At 43.2% G+C, this 17,456-nt stretch overlaps 1 protein-coding gene across 3 annotated transcripts in view; it reads left to right on the top strand.

The window, feature by feature from the left end:
* Positions 1-17,159, top strand: part of LOC138468402 (uncharacterized) — a 209,976-nt gene extending 192,817 nt beyond the window's left edge. For all 3 annotated transcript variants that reach the window (XM_069608956.1, XM_069608954.1, XM_069608955.1), the window contains exon 3: positions 11,597-17,159. In XM_069608956.1, coding sequence (XP_069465057.1) covers positions 13,183-15,318 — 2,136 coding nt within the window. In that variant the 5' untranslated portion in view covers positions 11,597-13,182 and the 3' untranslated portion in view covers positions 15,319-17,159. The remainder of the gene's footprint in view (positions 1-11,596) is intronic.
* Positions 17,160-17,456: the final 297 nt, after the last annotated feature.

The following is a 17,456-nucleotide window of genomic DNA, read 5'->3' as shown; positions in this document are numbered from 1 at the left end:
TACCCCTATCCCCTGTGTGCCCCTTTGCTCCCTTCCCCACTTGTTGCCCCAGTCCCCACTCTTCCCCACAGACTTCTCCGGCTGCACCTGTGCACATGGCGCATAAGTTACATGGCGCAGCTATCAATGATGTACTCACCCCGAGGAGTACCCCTCCCGTTCCTGCTGCACCCCCCCTCAGTCACATAATTGGTAGGTGCACCCTCCATGGCAGCGTTGAATTTGCACCTTCACCCCATTCCTCCCTTCGACTATCAATCAACACGTTCTTGCTTGTCATGTACTTACTTACTGTCTTAGGTTCCACAATCTTGTTAACCTATCCATGTCCCTATCCACCCCTTGTTACTCATAATCCCCCAGGAGGGAAGACTCTATTACCACTGTGAGGTTGGCATCATGGAAGGAGACACAGACAACAGATTCAAAGTGTAACAAAAGGCTTTTAGTAAAGAAATTGTCAGGATGGTGTAAGTCCTAACTTGCCCTATGCTAAGGTGGGATTTCCCCACCTAAAGAAACCAAGGATAGTCTGTGTCTGTAAATTCTACTGAAAAGTCTGTCTGTTTCCAAACCTTATGCTTGCCCTCACAACTGAAGAAATACAATGTGTAGGGATGTCAACCATAAACTAAACAGTGTTCCAAACATAAGGTTCTGAGCTATTTCCAGCTCAGGGCTCCTTCTTCAGCTGTTCTTCCCAGAGTACAAACAAGTTCACAGCAGTGTTCAAGTTACCTTCTCTTGGACTCGGGCTGAATCCTCAGCTTCTTTTCCCCAAAATATCAATGAGTTCACCACAATGTTCAATTGACCTTCTTTTGCACTTGAAGTAATAAAGTTCCACAACTTTGTAAATGTGCCCTTCCCCACGTTCAATGTAGTTCCTGGGCAGCAAATCAAAAAGTGGCTTCTCAAATGCAGCTCCCCAAGGAGCACTTCCTCAGCCTTGACTTCAACTCTGTAGTCAGAGTCCTTCATCCAACTTCTTTCAGTTCAATATTAGCAGGTTTGTTATTTGCATTCAATTTGGTATTCAATGTTAGCAGTTGTGCTGTTTCATCCAATACAATATTCAAAATGAGCAGTTTTGCCTTTCCTTTCACTTCGGTGTTCAATAAATGCAGTTTGGCTTGTTTCATTCAGTTTGGTATGCAATAAATGCTAAAGTTTCTTATTTTCCTGGACCGTTACTATATTCACAGTCCCTTGGAGTGCTCAGGTCTCTTATTTTCCCAAAGGTTTAAATACCTTCTCTGGGATAAACTACTGTTTCCCAGAGCAGTTAAGTAAAATTGACTTTACTTACATTTTGTAACTTTTTAGACACAGCACACACTATCTTACAATAGGGGGCTGGATGGGTTACTTAGTATCCCCTTTGTCTAGTTGCTCATGTAACATTTTTATGCTACCCTTTCTACAATTAATGGCTGGTGGCAGTGGTTTACTTTTTACTAACATTGTGTGTTTTTACCGCGGGCTGCAATTGCAGCCTTGGTAAAGCACCCATGGGTGCCCATTTCATCAAAGGTCCTTCTTGAGATTTACTCTGTGCGCCAAACCAGGTTTGTTCCCTTTGTTCGTTTTGTCTTTTGCAAGGTTCACTGCTGAAGCCCACCTCTGACGCCGGTGTGTCTGGCAGGGGCAGGAAGTGAGGTAGGTGCCCAAAACTCCCTGTGGGTAATCTCCTAGGAGACAGAAATGCACTCTGAGGTGATTAACCAGCTCGCTGTCCTTGGAGGACAGCCACCCTGCTGTGTGACTGGCATCTAGGCTGGAATGAATGTGAGAAACCTGCATAAAAGGTGTGGCTTTTAGCTTGGAAGGCAGAGCCGACCACTGGAACGAAGGACTCCGATGAAGAACTTGGAAGAGAAGCTTGCTGCAACTCTTGGACCATTGGTTTGCCCAGTGAAGCCCTGCTGCTGTGCTGAAGCTCCGAATTCGCCTCGACTAGAGAAGCCCTGCAAGGACGACTTCTCCCCTGGAGTTGGTGGGACCAATCAACTCCAAAGTGAACTCTTTTGGACAACCTCTCAGAGTTGGCTGTACTTCCACTGCGGCTGCTGCTGCAACCAAAGAAAGCGCCAGGGAGAGGAACACCAAACCAAGTGCATCGCTTTTAAAACGGACCCGTGCTGAAGGAAGATCCCCCAGACTCCCTTGAATCAGGATTGACCAAGCCTGAGCCACCTCAACAGAGTGCTGGACCCCAGATGCAAGGAAAGTCCAGAGTGGTATCCGAGAGACTGCGGTGGTGCTATTTGCTATGGACGCTGAAACCGCAAAGTGCTGCTGAATTGAAGTTTGACCATTGCTGCCGCTGACCTTTAAGTTGTAGTGCAGGAGTTCTCAGACGTCCTCCCCTTGTCCCCACGACTGAGGCCCAGGAACAAAAGGATCTGAAGAGCTAAACAGGAACAGAAGCCAGCTGGAACCATTCCTTCTAACCAAAGGTACTGAAAAGTTTAAGAGGACTCAGCTTATGTGGTGTAGCCTTACTTGTTCTCAGTTGAGACTTGTCTTGGTTAACCTTGCAGAGTTGTGTGCAGCTTTGGCCCTCACAAGCCTCCCAGCTTGTGGCCCTTTTACTGTTCTTATTACTACAAACTTTTCTGAAAACAGTGTGCAAGACTGTTACTTACCTGCAAATAAGATCTCCTCTAGACTTTGTTCAACTAACATTGACTGTCCTGCCTCCCTGAAGACTCTTGTAACGTCTGACTTTGTGCTTTAACTGTTCCCCAGGAAAGGGTTAATTTACTTTGCATTGGAGGGTTTAAAAAGTACTTACCAGTTTATGAATGATTTGTTAACCTTTGTTTTATTCCCATATCTAACCTTTGCACCAAACTCGGTATTGCTCTGAATGCACCAGGGATATATTAATGTCCACAGTGTCCTAGCTATTTAAGTCACCTGAGGGTTAAGGAAGTGTCTGTGTGCCATCTCCAATGGGTATCATCTAATTAGAGAAACTAAAAGTGTGATTTGAAGTGTATTTTGAAGTGTTACATGTGTTGCTCCCTTCTAAAGAAGACTGTTAAATAAATTCATAATTGTTTAATGAAGAAACCTTGAGTGTAAGTGCTTATCTGAGTAATTGTCATTGTAAATCTCTGTGTAACTCCACTACTGCTCACATTGACCCCTCTTTAGATAAGCCTTGCTTCTCAGCCCACTACCAACCTGTGTAGTACAGACGTATACCAAAGGTTGGGCTCCTATTGCCAGGAGGTCAATGTTGCTGTAGTGCACCCAAAGGGTACTGCACACAATCTTGCCTAACACTGGTGGCAGGTGGTGAGGATCTATTGTAGAGTAGTTACATTGAGTAATTGCTTTGCTTTTTGTTCAACTAAAACCTTCACAAGACTAAGCTCCACTGGAATAACAATTGTAGCATGCCAAGTATGGATAACTTCAAACAGGAAGCCCTGATCATTTTAACATTAGAACAACTGAAAGAAATGTGTAAAATCAGGAATCTCTCTGTTAAAGGAAAGAAAAATGAATTAATAACAAGGTTGTTAGAACAACAAAGGTTGGATAGTGGGCCTTTAACTCCTACTAATCAAGAAAATGTGGAAAATGTTACTGAGGATGAAAATTCAGAGTCCAGCTCTAATGTCTTAGAAGAGTCAGAGGAGAGAGAGGAGTCCAAGGATGAGAGCCCCTCTTTGCCTCAGCAGGTCCTTTTGCCTCAGCCTATGTCCACTGAGACCCCACAAGGTCCTGTACGGAGTCAGAATATGTGTCTCTTGAGAAAATGAGGCTTGAATTGGAATTTAAAAGGTTACAAGCTCAGGCTGAGGCCAAACATCAAGACATCAAACAAAGGGAATTTGAAATGCAACATGCTCTTGAAATGAAAAGATTGACTCTTGAAAATGTTTCCACCCCAAGAGGCATCCCCTGTCCAAAGAAGCAGTAAGTATGTATGATGTGAAACTTGATATTTTGGATTGGTTGGATGCTTTTGAATACAATCATGGGATTCAAGTCTCACAGGGAATCAGCTGATTCCTTGGCTTTTATCTAGGCTTCCCCAGGTTGGAACTCATGCTATAATGGAGATGGGGGAACTTGAAAGATTGGAGTATGAGAATGTCGAATGACGAATTTAGGCTTAAAACCAGCAACTATAGCCTCAGAACCAATGGTCTCCTTCAGCTAATTGTCCCAATTTGCAGATTATCTCAGACAAAGGTTGGAGCCTTTTATTCTGCGGCTCCCATTGCTGGAACAACCTTCCATTGAAACTCAGAACTGAAAATTCTAACAGAGTGTTCAGGAAAGGATTTAAGAACTGTCTGTTCAACTTACATCTTCCTTTGGTCTGAGATCCTGCCTTCTGGCACTACTTTTATCATCTGTGACCATCTCTTCTGGATGTTCTGTTTGTTTCTGTATGTTAGTCAGCACCCTTAAGCCTTAGGGTCAGCGGATTTGCGCTATATAAATTACAAATAAATAAATAAATAAATAATGTGAAACTGACTTTGATATCCAGATTTGGGAAATTTTCTTCCCAGTACCTTAAGAGGTTTAGGACCCTCAAAAAGACTGGTGGTATCCATTGGGCTATCTGGGTGTGTGAATGTTTTGAAAAACTTAGATGGATGGGTTAAGGGTTACAGAATAAACTCCTTTGAAGGAATGAGAATTTTGTTTTTGTTGGAATCTATGTTTGATGCCCACTCTCCTGAGCTGAGACAGCACTTGGATGACTCAAAAGAGATTGATCCCAAGAAGCTAGCAGCAGCTGCTGACTTGTGGGTTGCCAACAGGGCCACTCACAAGGATTCTGGGGCCACTCATAAAAAGGATGAGAGAAAACAGCACAAGAACGATGACCAAAAATTCTAAATCCAACCACCGAAAAGAGGGCCACAAACATAAGAAGTGTAAACCATTTGGGAAACCGAATCAGTCTAGTGAAACCTCTGGTGTTAAACGAAAGGGAGGTCAGCAAAGACCCCCATTTGTCAAACATTTGGTAAATGTTATGCTTGTGGGTCAACTGACCATGTGAAAGGGGATCCCAGATGCAATTCAGGGGTCCACACTGCCTCCTTAGCCTTCATCCCTGAGGGAGAAGTTCACATTGCCAGTGGACACTTTCCTCTATTGGCTGAAGACCCCAATGGAGTCTCAGCCATTGTTTCTATAGTGTCCCTGGGGCCGTGGGAACAGCAGAATGTAGATGTGTATGACTCTATTTCAGATAACCCCAAAGAATATTGCAAGGACAGTATACTTGTGAATGGTCAAGAAATCCTAGCCAGTAGAGACACTGGGGGCACTATTACAGTGGTGGATTAAACCTTTTTCAAACATGAGTATGTTGCTAAGGCACCCAAAGGCCCCACTAAGCTTGCTGGAGGCCCTGTCCAGATGGTTCCAATACTACCAGCTCTCATCCAGTGCAACAATAAGACTGTAAGAATTCCTGTCAGTGTCCAGAATGAGGTGCCTGGGAGTGTCCTGTTTGGGAATGACTTAAAAGCTCTTGGAGTTGTATCAAGCACCTCCAGGCCTCCCAGTAAAAGGAAGCAGGATCAGACTAGACTGACCAGAGAGCAAACTTTGGATGACTCTCAATGGGTAGTTACAGAAGTACCTACAACTCCCAGTCCACAGAAAGGACACCCTTCTAATTCCAGGACAAAGAAAGAGACAAAGGGGAAACCAACAGTCTCAGAAAGGACGAAAGGGATCACCCCTGTGCACAAAACCAGGATGTCCCTGAGAGGACAGTCCAAGGTCACCTCTGTGACCCCTCCATCAGCTGAGGCTGAGTGGGAGGGCCAACCAGAGTATGGTGAACCAGCTACTGGTGAAACAGAGCTGGAAGAAGCCCCTCCCCCTGTTGGAGATCCGGATCCTAAAGACCATACTGAGCTGCAGACTTTGCTAGCAGAAGGTGGCCCCTGTACGGAAGACTTCAGCAGGGGTCAAAGAGAGTGTCCTACTCTTGAAGGACTTCGCCAACAGGCAGCTTCCCAGCTGGATGGGCAAGAGCCAGGGAAGCACAGGCTTTACTGGGAGGATGGCATCCTTTACAGTGAGTGCCTCAGGAGGTGAGACCATAGTTTCTACAGTTAGCCCATGCAATTCCTTTAGCTGGTTACTTAGGTTTTAAGAAGGCCAAGGAAAGGATTTCTCTATATTTGTACTTGCCCAAAATGGGGTCTGATGTAGATAAATTCTGGAGGATCTGTCACACTGTCAGACATCTGGCAAGAGTGGAGCCAAGAACGTGGCACCATTGGTGTCTCTCCCAGTTGTGGGAGTTCCCTTTGTGAGGGTAGGGATTGACCTTGTTGGTCCCCTAGACCCTCCCACATCTTCAGGCAACCAATTTATATTGGTTATGGTAGACCATGCTACCAGATATCCTGAAGCAATACCTATAAGGACTATTACTGCCAAGGCAGTGGCTAAGGCCCTCCTTGGTATGTTTACCAGGGTAGGTTTTCCTACGGAGTTTATCTCAGGCAGGGGGAACAATTGCATATCCCACTACATGCAAACCATGTGGTAAAACTGCACAGTGACCTACAAGTTCTTAGCAGCCCACCATCCCCAAACCAATGGGTTGGTAGAGAGGTTTAATAGAACTATAAACAGCATGATAGGTGCTTTAGAAGAACCCCTTAGAAGAAAGTGGAACCTTCTACTGCCATGCCTTCTTTTGTTTATAGAGACGTCCCTCAGGAAGGGGTTGGCTTCAGCCCCTTTGAGCTCCTCTATGATCATCCGGTTAGAGGTCCATTGCCCCTAATCAAGGAAGGGTTGGAGAGTGCTCCTTCCCACAAGCCAGTGAGAGTCACTGACTATGTGTTAGCTCTCCATAGGAGAATGACACACATGATGACAGAAGCTTCTGAAAACTTGAAAGCAGGTCAGGCTCTGGTTAAACATTGGCATGACCAAAAGGCCAACATGGTTGAGTTTACTCAAGACCAGCTAGTTTTAGTTATGGTACCTACAAGGCAGAGGGTCTTACAGGACAAATGGATTGGACCCTTCAAGGTTGTGGGCAAATTTGGAGAGGTCAATTATTTGGTGGACTTGGGAAATCCCAAGGAGGCCCCCAGGTCTTTCACACCAACCACCTAAAGCCCTATGTATCCCGACCAGAGCTGGGAGCTTTTCTCTTAGCATCTGATCAAGAGGAGGAGAGTGAACCTCTACCTGACCCTTCTCAGGGGACAGCCTTTAGATGGAAACATAGAAGGAGTTAATCTCTCTTCTGATCTGACTATGAAACAACAGGAGGAGTGCAAAGCTCAGTTTGCCACCCTGTTTTCACTGACACCAGGCTTGATTCCTTGGGGCCAGCATGATATTTTCACTGGTGACTGTCTCCCTGTCAGAATCAGGGGTTACAGAATGTCAGACCATGTAAGAACCCACATAAAGGAGGAGGTCAAGAAGATGCTATATAATAGAGCCATCTACCAGTCCATGGGCTAGACCAGTTGTGCTAGTACCAAAGGCAGGATCCGAGGAGTTAAACATCTGTGTGGACTATGGAGATCTTAATGCAGTCACCATGACTGATGCCCACCCTTTACCTAGAATAGATGAACTGGTGGATAAACTTGGTTCAGCCAAGTACCTCAGTACATTTGACCTAACCTCAGGCTATTGGCAATTAGCTCTGACAGACTATGCTAAGGAGAAAACGGAATTTTCCACCCCAGGAGGCCTTTAACAATTTAAGGTCATGCCTTTTGGACTAGAAAAAGTGCACCCGCTACATTCCAAAGGATGGTAAATCATGTTCTGAATAGGATGGAGGACTTCTACATGGCATTGCAGTGTTCAGCCCCACTTGGGAAGAACATATTGACCACTTAGGATATGTATTGCAAGCTCTTGAGCAGGCACATCTGACCATAAAAGCAAGCGTTAAATTGGTCAGAGAAAAGTGGTCTACCTTGGACACGAGGTAGTAGGAAGTGAAATCACACCCTTGCCTAGCAAGGTACAAGCTGTAAAGGACTGGGCCACCCCTACTACTCAAACCCAAGTGAGAGCCTTTCTAGGTCTCACAGGTTATTATAAGAACTTCATAAAGAACTATGGGACCATAGCTTCCCCCTTGAATGTGATCTCCTCACCCAAATTTCCCAAGAAGGTCAGGTGGAATGAGGAGTGCACTAAGGCCTTTGAAGGACTTAAGAAAACCCTTTGTCAAGCTCTAGTCTCGAGAGCTCCTGACTACAACCAATCCTTTATTGTTCAAACTGATGCTTCCAATACAGCTATAGGTGCAGTTCTGAGTCAGCTGGATGAGAAAGGCAGGGAACACCCTATCTGCTTCATCAGTAGAAAACTGAAGGACCAAGAAACGAGGTAGGCAACCATAGAACATGAATGTTTTGCCACTGCATGGTCTTTGAAGAAGTTTAGACCATACTTGTATGGATCTACTTTTGTAATTCAAACAGACCACCAACCCTTGAGATGGTTAATGCAGATGAAGGGGGAGAATCCTAAATTGTTAAGATGGTCAATCAGCCTTCAGGGGTTTGATTTTACTATAGAACACAGGTCAGGGTGTAATCACCAAAATGCTAATGGTCTCTCCAGAAAATAGGACCGACTGGAGTAAGGAGATTCATCCAGGAGTAGATTAAATCCTCCTGTCCCTTAGTCTGGGGGGGGGGTGAGTGAGAATTCTCAAAAATGTGCTAATTTCCTCTACCTTAGAGACCCCCAACTCTTTTTGCTGGACTTCAGGACTTTTAATTTCTTACCTGAAGAGAGTGAGACCTTTTTCCCACTCTCTCATGTATTTTAACCCCTTACCTGCCATTGGTATTTCCCACCAGTGACAAGGCCTTTTTTGGAGATTTTGGTATGTCGCCATTTAATCCCTTGTAACTTTTTTGTTACGTGAGATATCTCAGCCAAATTTTTTGCCCCTTTTTTTCCCACATATAGGCGGTCATAACGCCAACCAGGAATCCTAGTTTGCTGTAGGGGGGTGAGAGAAAATAACCAAAAAGAGAGAAAAGTTTTTTTTTTTTTAAAAGATTCCAATATAATGATCTATAAAGAAGCCTGTGGTTTTTTCCTTGTAGGAGCTAGGAACAAATAGTTTGCTTTGCTGAATTCTCCATTTTCCAGGCTTTCAGGAACAGGTTGCGTGGAAACGAAAAAAACATATTTTGATATGGTCACCTGCCGTTTTGTGAGAGGTAGTGTCAGCACCGGCTTCTAATACAATTTTAGTTCCCTTTTGTATCTCTTCAACCTCCTCACCTGTGGAGTCGAAATCCTCCTCAACTGGGCTGAGCGCTCGGTGTGCCGTGTAGTCCTTTTCCTTTTTTCGAGGCTGAGCGTGTCTCCCACAAGAGGAAGCCACAGTGAGAGCGTGTAATACGCCCTGACCGTGTCCACCTCCCAGGACGGACAAAAAGGGGGGAAAAAAGCCAGAATAGGCAAAAACACCTTGAACCGGCAGGTATCCTGATGGCAGCTGGGCTCGTGTAAAGCAGACGAGAGACGGGAGAAGGCAGCAACAGGAAGCACCGGAATAAGTAAACTCCAGCAACACCAGAAAAGAAAGTAAACAAACGAAAGGCAGAAAGCCGGGCACGAAGGAGTGAAAGGAGGAAGGAGGAAGAGAACTGAAGGCGGAGACCGGAGCAGGACCGGGAAGAGAAAGGAAAGTGCAAAAGGAAAGGCTCGAGGAGCAAGAGGTAAACAGCGTGTAGCAAGACCGTGGCAGCGAAGAAAAGCAGCTGACCGTGGAAGGTTGCAACGCGCTGGACCAAGGGAGAGGAGTGGTTAAATAACGCTACGGTCAACCAAGCGGAAAAAAACTAGACCGCTTAGTGAACGCAGCGTCAAGCATGACGGGAATCAGGAAGCGGGGCCAAAGACGCCAGCTGAAAATGCGGCGCATGACAGTATGCCCCCCGCCAAGGCCCAGACCTCCCGGTTTACAGGGATGTAATCGGTGAAACTTCCGGAGAAGGACAGGAGCGTGGATGTGTGCTTTGGGTTCCCAGGAGTCCTCCACATGGGAAAAACCCTTCCAATGCACCAGATATTCCAGGCGCCCTTTGCGGTACCTGGAGTCCAGCAACCTGGATACTTCATACTCGGGTGTATCAGGTGAGTGAGAGAGTAGGGAAAGGACGAGCCCTTAGTGACTGTTCGGCACTCTTCAAAAGTGATGCGTGAAACACTGGGTGAATCCGCCTAAGAGAATGTGGCAGCTTTAGGCGGAATATTGAGTTTTACGTGAGCTGTGCCTATCCTCTTTTTAGGGGCTGAGTGGGTGAGGATAATGAAACACCAATTACAAGAAATCCCACTAATCAGCTTCCTTCCCTTGCCGGACAGAGTGAGTCAACTTAGATGTATATGTACTTAATTTTTTGCATTCTTAAACCCAAACAAAAGGGCACTTCACCGTTTAATTATCAGAAAATACACATATTTTAATATTTATCATACCAATTTGACAATTCCAATATACAACGTTAAAAATGTTCCAAACATCAATTCAACAATCAATTTTGTGTGTACATCTTTCTTCATTGCGACTAACAGCATAGAACTATATGCTTAAAAAAACCTTTTCTATGCCTTATTGGGGTGTATTCTCTTTTATAGAGAAGACCCCGCTCTTATTTAAGCCCTTCCCAATTTCTCTGGGCCAAACGGACTGTGCCAACACTTTTATAGAAATGTGTTTCTAGGACCAGCATGGGAATATATCTTTTAAGAATAGGCAAGGCAAGTAATCCCTATTGCAAATCCTGCTGGTGCTGTCTTCAGGGCACTTAGGTTTTTGTTCATATTCTGGTTTTCACACCCTTAACGGTTTGCCGTAATGTACAATCTTTCTAAAAGACAAATAAAACATTTCCACTTTAGAACATAAACAAGTAAAACATTTTTATGCAAAAAATACATCAGATACATCTATTACAACTTCATCTCTATTACCAATATAGACAGCAGGGATGCATTAATACTCAAGTGGTCTAAATTATCCACTACTACACTTTCTCTCATATTCAATATGGTTTGTTCTCTCCATTTCATGTGTCTGCAAACATGCATTTTAGCCTTTAAAGCTTAATTTCCTTGGGCTGACCGTCTCTTTCCAGCACAGACATAAAAAACTTTTGCTGAAAGGGGGGGAGGGATATGTTTTAATATTCCTATCAAATGTCCCTATATGTTTACCTATCACCCAATTATTAATTTAAGCAAGCTGAACGCTCACCTTTTACTGGATCTTCAATTTCTTTCCGATCGGGCTACTTCCTCTAAGTCCCGTGTGGGCACTATTACTGCCCAATGGTGTTCTCTATGTCACGAGCCAGGGTGGTCTCCCTACTAGTTTGTAGCTTAGCTCTGTAACAGGAGGAGAGGAGCCACCATTACTTATCAGTAAGTGTAGTAGTGGATAATTTAGACCACTTGAGTATTAATGCATCCCTGCTGTCTATATTGGTAATAGAGATGAAGTTGTAATAGATGTATCTGATGTATTTTTTGCATAAAAATGTTTTACTTGTTTATGTTCTAAAGTGGAAATGTTTTATTTGTCTTTTAGAAAGATTGTACATTACGGCAAACCGTTAAGGGTGTGAAAACCAGAATATGAACAAAAACCTAAGTGCCCTGAAGACAGCACCAGCAGGATTTGCAATAGGGATTACTTGCCTTGCCTATTCTTAAAAGATATATTCCCATGCTGGTCCTAGAAACACATTTCTATAAAAGTGTTGGCACAGTCCGTTTGGCCCAGAGAAATTGGGAAGGGCTTAAATAAGAGCGGGGTCTTCTCTATAAAAGAGAATACACCCCAATAAGGCATAGAAAAGGTTTTTTTAAGCATATAGTTCTATGCTGTTAGTCGCAATGAAGAAAGATGTACACACAAAATTGATTGTTGAATTGATGTTTGGAACATTTTTAACGTTGTATATTGGAATTGTCAAATTGGTATGATAAATATTAAAATATGTGTATTTTCTGATAATTAAATGGTGAAGTGCCCTTTTGTTTGGGTTTAAGAATGCAAAAAATTAAGTACATATACATCTAAGTTGACTCACTCTGTCCGGCAAGGGAAGGAAGCTGATTAGTGGGATTTCTTGTAATTGGTGTTTCATTATCCTCACCCACTCAGCCCCTAAAAAGAGGATAGGCACAGCTCACGTAAAACTCAATGTTATAGGACAACCCGTTGGTTGGCAGAGCTATTTAGCTTGATAAAATGGAAAATGTAAATATAGTGTCCTTTTCGGAGGATCAGTTCAAAAAGTTCTTTGAACTGCCGTCGATTCTGGGACAATCCAGCCCGGCAACAGCCAGTCCCACTCCATCTAACACCAATGATCTAGATTTACTAACTCAGAAAGTGAAGAAATTAATACGTACTGAATCCCATGGCCAGTTAATGGTCGAATACCTAAAAGCAGGGATCATCCCGGAGGGTCTCCAAGTTAAAAATATACCCCGGGTATTTCTGGACAACCCTAAATTTATGGCAAATTTTAGTGGTGTAGGGAATAAGTGTTCCCGAGATTGGATCATCCTAGTTATATCGACGGCAAATGAGGAAGCAAAAAAACAAAAAGTGGATCTAGCGGAATTAGAAAAGAAAATCAAAGAGGATTCAATAATACCTAATGCCAAAGCTCTATTGGAAAAAATAGAAGAGGACATGGGGAAATTTAAAACTTTCACCATGGACAAGAAATTGTGGAAATTTAAAAAAGATGTGCAGTACTATAAGGAAGAAGTGACCTATCCGTATTTGGTACCGGGTTTTTTTACACAGATGAATATGAACCCAGGCCAAAGCCAAGGTGGGAATAAGAAACGTCCCTTCAGAAAGTTTGTAACCTTTTCAAATTCATCCAACAGTAGTGATGGTGGTTCAAGTACTGAGGGGGCCAATGTAGGCAATCCACAAAGAGGCCCTTTTCAGAACCGGGGCAGACGGGGGAGGAACCGCCAACCAGGCAGCCACGGGATGCGTACACGACAGTGGCAGCCGGGTCTGCCGAATTGGTGATTCCCATCTTTAATTTAAGCCAACACATCCTCACAGAAGCGGAAATTCGTGTTCTGAGCAAGGGGTTGTCTTTTGTTCCAGTGAGTAAAGCTGATCAGTTTACCACAGAAATAGAAATGCGGAACTTTTTCCGTATGATTCGATTGAAGTATTTCTTTAAAGATCATGATGATCAAAGACCCAGAGATAGAAGTACTTCGGGTTTGAAACCACCATCCACTTTCACTCCTCTCACCTCGATGGTTTCACCAGAAATCATCAGTTTTGAGAACAAAATCATAAGCAAGATGAAAAATCTGGTTCAAACTAAAAATAAGCACAGGGACAATTTGTCCAAAGTGGAAAGGATAGCTTTAAAAAATCTAGCTGAAAACAAACTATTCGTGATTAAACCTGCAGATAAGGGCGGAGGAGTGGTCCTATGGGGCATAGAGTTGTACCGGGCCGAAGTAAAGAAACAACTTGAAAGAATCATTTTTTACAAACCCTTACCATGTGATCCTACACCAAGAATTAGAGATGAAATATCTAGTCTTATGGACCACGCAGAAAGTGAAGGGTGGATTGACATCGATGAGAAAGCCTTTTTGCTACAAGCTCATCCTATCACACCAGCCTTTTACTGTCTACCGAAGATTCATAAACACCACAAGGTCCCTCCGGGGCGGCCCATAGTGGCAGCCATTGGATCTATTCTCGAACCCTTGTCAATATATGCCGACTTCTTTTTGAGGCCATTTGTGAAAACGATGCGTTCATATGTCCAAGATACAACCCAAATGATTAAGATACTAGACACGATAGTTGTGGCTTCCACAGACACCTTAGTCACCTTGGATGTGGAAGCATTGTATACGAGTATTCCCCAGATGAAGTGCGTCAGAATCATGGGTCAATACTTAGAGAAAAGGAGGGACAAGACAGTACCAACGGCATTCATTCTGGAGTGTATTAGACTTGCCCTTACCAACAATTTTTTCATTGAAGAAGACAGGTTTTACCTGCAACAACATGGCACAAGTATGGGCTCCAGTTTCGCACCAGATCTTGCAAACCTTTTTATGGACGATTTAGAGACACGTTCAGTCTATGCAGATCACAATCCTTTTAAGCACCTTATGAAAACATGGGTGCGCTACATTGATGATATTTTCATGGTGTGGGGAGGAACTGAAATAGAACTAAACTCATTCATCACCTGGGTCAATGACCAAGATGAATGTATTAACTTCACCATGAACTCCAACCAAGAAAAAATTCCCTTTTTGGATTTAGAGATTTTTAAAGACACAGAGAACAAATTGGGCACCACTTTGTTCAGGAAGGCTACAGATAAAAACACTCTGTTACTGTTTGAAAGCTTCCATCCCCAATCCCTGCGGCAAAACTTACCAGTGGGACAGTTTCTACGTATCAGAAGGAATTGTACCCATAAAGAAGCTTTTGAGATTCATAGCAAAGATTTAACAACTAGACTGAGGGCAAGAGGTTATCCTCCCTCCATAGTACGTAGATCCATGAAAAGAGCTAGAAACACTCCTAGAGATAGGTGCTTGACACCACAACCGCGAGTTATAGAGGAAAAGATCACTTGTGTCTCCACATTCTCTCCGATCAGCAACGATCTGCGGAGATGCATATTGAAGAACTGGAATATTATCAACACAGAAGATTTCTCAATTAGTAAACCTCGGTTTGCGTTTCGTCGTATGCCTAATTTGAGAGACAAACTTGTACATACATATAAACCAGTGGGCAAGGATAGGTCCACCAACCAATCGAGACTGTGGAATTTACCTCCGGTGGTAGGTCACTTCAGATGTGGTAACTGCTCTGTGTGTGAATTAACATCTAACATGAAACAGGTAGACCTCAAAGGGAGAATATGGGAATTGAAACACTTTACAAACTGTAACTCTAAGTGGGTAGTGTATGGCATCAAATGCCCATGTGGCCTGTTATATATTGGCAAGACGAAGAGACCCATTCGTCAGAGAATCTGTGAACACAGATCCTGTGTGAAGAACCAGGTACCCGATAAACCTTTAGTGGCCCATTTTAAAAGCGCCCACCATTCAGTACATGACATCCACTGGTTCATTATAGAAGTAATAAATGTGCAACCAAGAGGAGGTAACAGAGATCTAAAGCTAAGACAAACAGAACAGAAATGGATATACTCCCTAGACACTGTAAGAAACGGATTAAATATCTCCATTGAGTGGTCCCTTTTTATACATCACAAAAGGTGAACAAGATATATGAGTCGCAAGTTCTTTTACAATATGTACCCTGTGAAATATGTAACATTCTATAAGGGTCTCTGTGGGAATAAGTGATTAGTATACAACGGCGAGAGAGATGGATAACAGCCGGCATATATGCCCACGAGGGGAGATAGATAGAGAGATAATGCACACATTGAATAAATGAGGTATCCACTAAAAGGGAATTTAATGCTGTTACCTTTGATCATTTTTGGTCCAACTAGAACACGCCTCGGGCGGCCCCTGATATAGAGAACCCTATTGGGCAGTAACAGTACCCACACGGGACTTAAGATCTAGTAAAAGGTGAATATCCAGCTTGCTTAATGTGTAATACTGGTATATTGCGCATTTTTGCTTTATTTGATTATCAGCGACACTAAACCAAAAGAAAGTGGTATACCTTTAAGAGAAGGGTTGCGGATCACGTGATATCACGTAGATACGCGCGTAAAATCATGTGACATGACCACTACTTAAAATGGACCAAATGCGACAGTAGGCCCGCAGCTTTATCGAGCAGCAGACGTTCATCGCGGCACGCCCGGCTTCAGATACACTGTGCACGGGACAACAGCCGGCATAGATGTACCCATGAGGTAAGAGAGAGGGACAATGGACACATTGAGTAATGCGGTATCCATTAAAAGGGAATTTAACGCTGTTCCCCTTTGTGCTGGTTTATTTAGAACACGCTTTTGGCGGTTCCATGAAGGGTGACGAGAGATAAAATCCCCCAATAGAAATAAAGGAAATTTCAAGACAGTGGACTTGATCACTCGGGTAAGCTTCACTCAATTTTAAACAAGAGAATGTTGAGGTGATCACCAATATTCCTGTGATAAGTAATGGTGGCTCCTCTCCTCCTGTTACAGAGCTAAGCTACAAACTAGTAGGGAGACCACCCTGGCTCGTGACATAGAGAACACCATTGGGCAGTAATAGTGCCCACACGGGACTTAGAGGAAGTAGCCCGATCGGAAAGAAATTGAAGATCCAGTAAAAGGTGAGCGTTCAGCTTGCTTAAATTAATAATTGGGTGATAGGTAAACATATAGGGACATTTGATAGGAATATTAAAACATATCCCTCCCCCCCTTTCAGCAAAAGTTTTTTATGTCTGTGCTGGAAAGAGACGGTCAGCCCAAGGAAATTAAGCTTTAAAGGCTAAAATGCATGTTTGCAGACACATGAAATGGAGAGAACAAACCATATTGAATATGAGAGAAAGTGTAGTAGTGGATAATTTAGACCACTTGAGTATTAATGCATCCCTGCTGTCTATATTGGTAATAGAGATGAAGTTGTAATAGATGTATCTGATGTATTTTTTGCATAAAAATGTTTTACTTGTTTATGTTCTAAAGTGGAAATGTTTTATTTGTCTTTTAGAAAGATTGTACATTACGGCAAACCGTTAAGGGTGTGAAAACCAGAATATGAACAAAAACCTAAGTGCCCTGAAGACAGCACCAGCAGGATTTGCAATAGGGATTACTTGCCTTGCCTATTCTTAAAAGATATATTCCCATGCTGGTCCTAGAAACACATTTCTATAAAAGTGTTGGCACAGTCCGTTTGGCCCAGAGAAATTGGGAAGGGCTTAAATAAGAGCGGGGTCTTCTCTATAAAAGAGAATACACCCCAATAAGGCATAGAAAAGGTTTTTTTAAGCATATAGTTCTATGCTGTTAGTCGCAATGAAGAAAGATGTACACACAAAATTGATTGTTGAATTGATGTTTGGAACATTTTTAACGTTGTATATTGGAATTGTCAAATTGGTATGATAAATATTAAAATATGTGTATTTTCTGATAATTAAATGGTGAAGTGCCCTTTTGTTTGGGTTTAAGAATGCAAAAAATTAAGTACATATACATCTAAGTTGACTCACTCTGTCCGGCAAGGGAAGGAAGCTGATTAGTGGGATTTCTTGTAATTGGAGCTTTAGGCGGAAGACCACTGGATTGATCTTGGCAGTAATGGGATAGGGACCAATAAACCTGGGAGACAGCTTAGACGGCCGAGACCATCTAGGAAGGTATTTAGTGGATAACCACACCTTGGAGCCCACCTCCCAATCAGGTACTACCTGCCGGTGCCGGTCGGCTTGCTTCTTG

The sequence above is a fragment of the Ambystoma mexicanum genome, chromosome 4q, assembly GCF_040938575.1.
Source record: "Ambystoma mexicanum isolate Mex_15411 chromosome 4q, UKY_AmexF1_1, whole genome shotgun sequence".
Classification (NCBI taxonomy): Eukaryota; Metazoa; Chordata; class Amphibia; order Caudata; family Ambystomatidae; genus Ambystoma; species Ambystoma mexicanum.
This window is presented reverse-complemented; position numbering and strand designations above follow the sequence as displayed.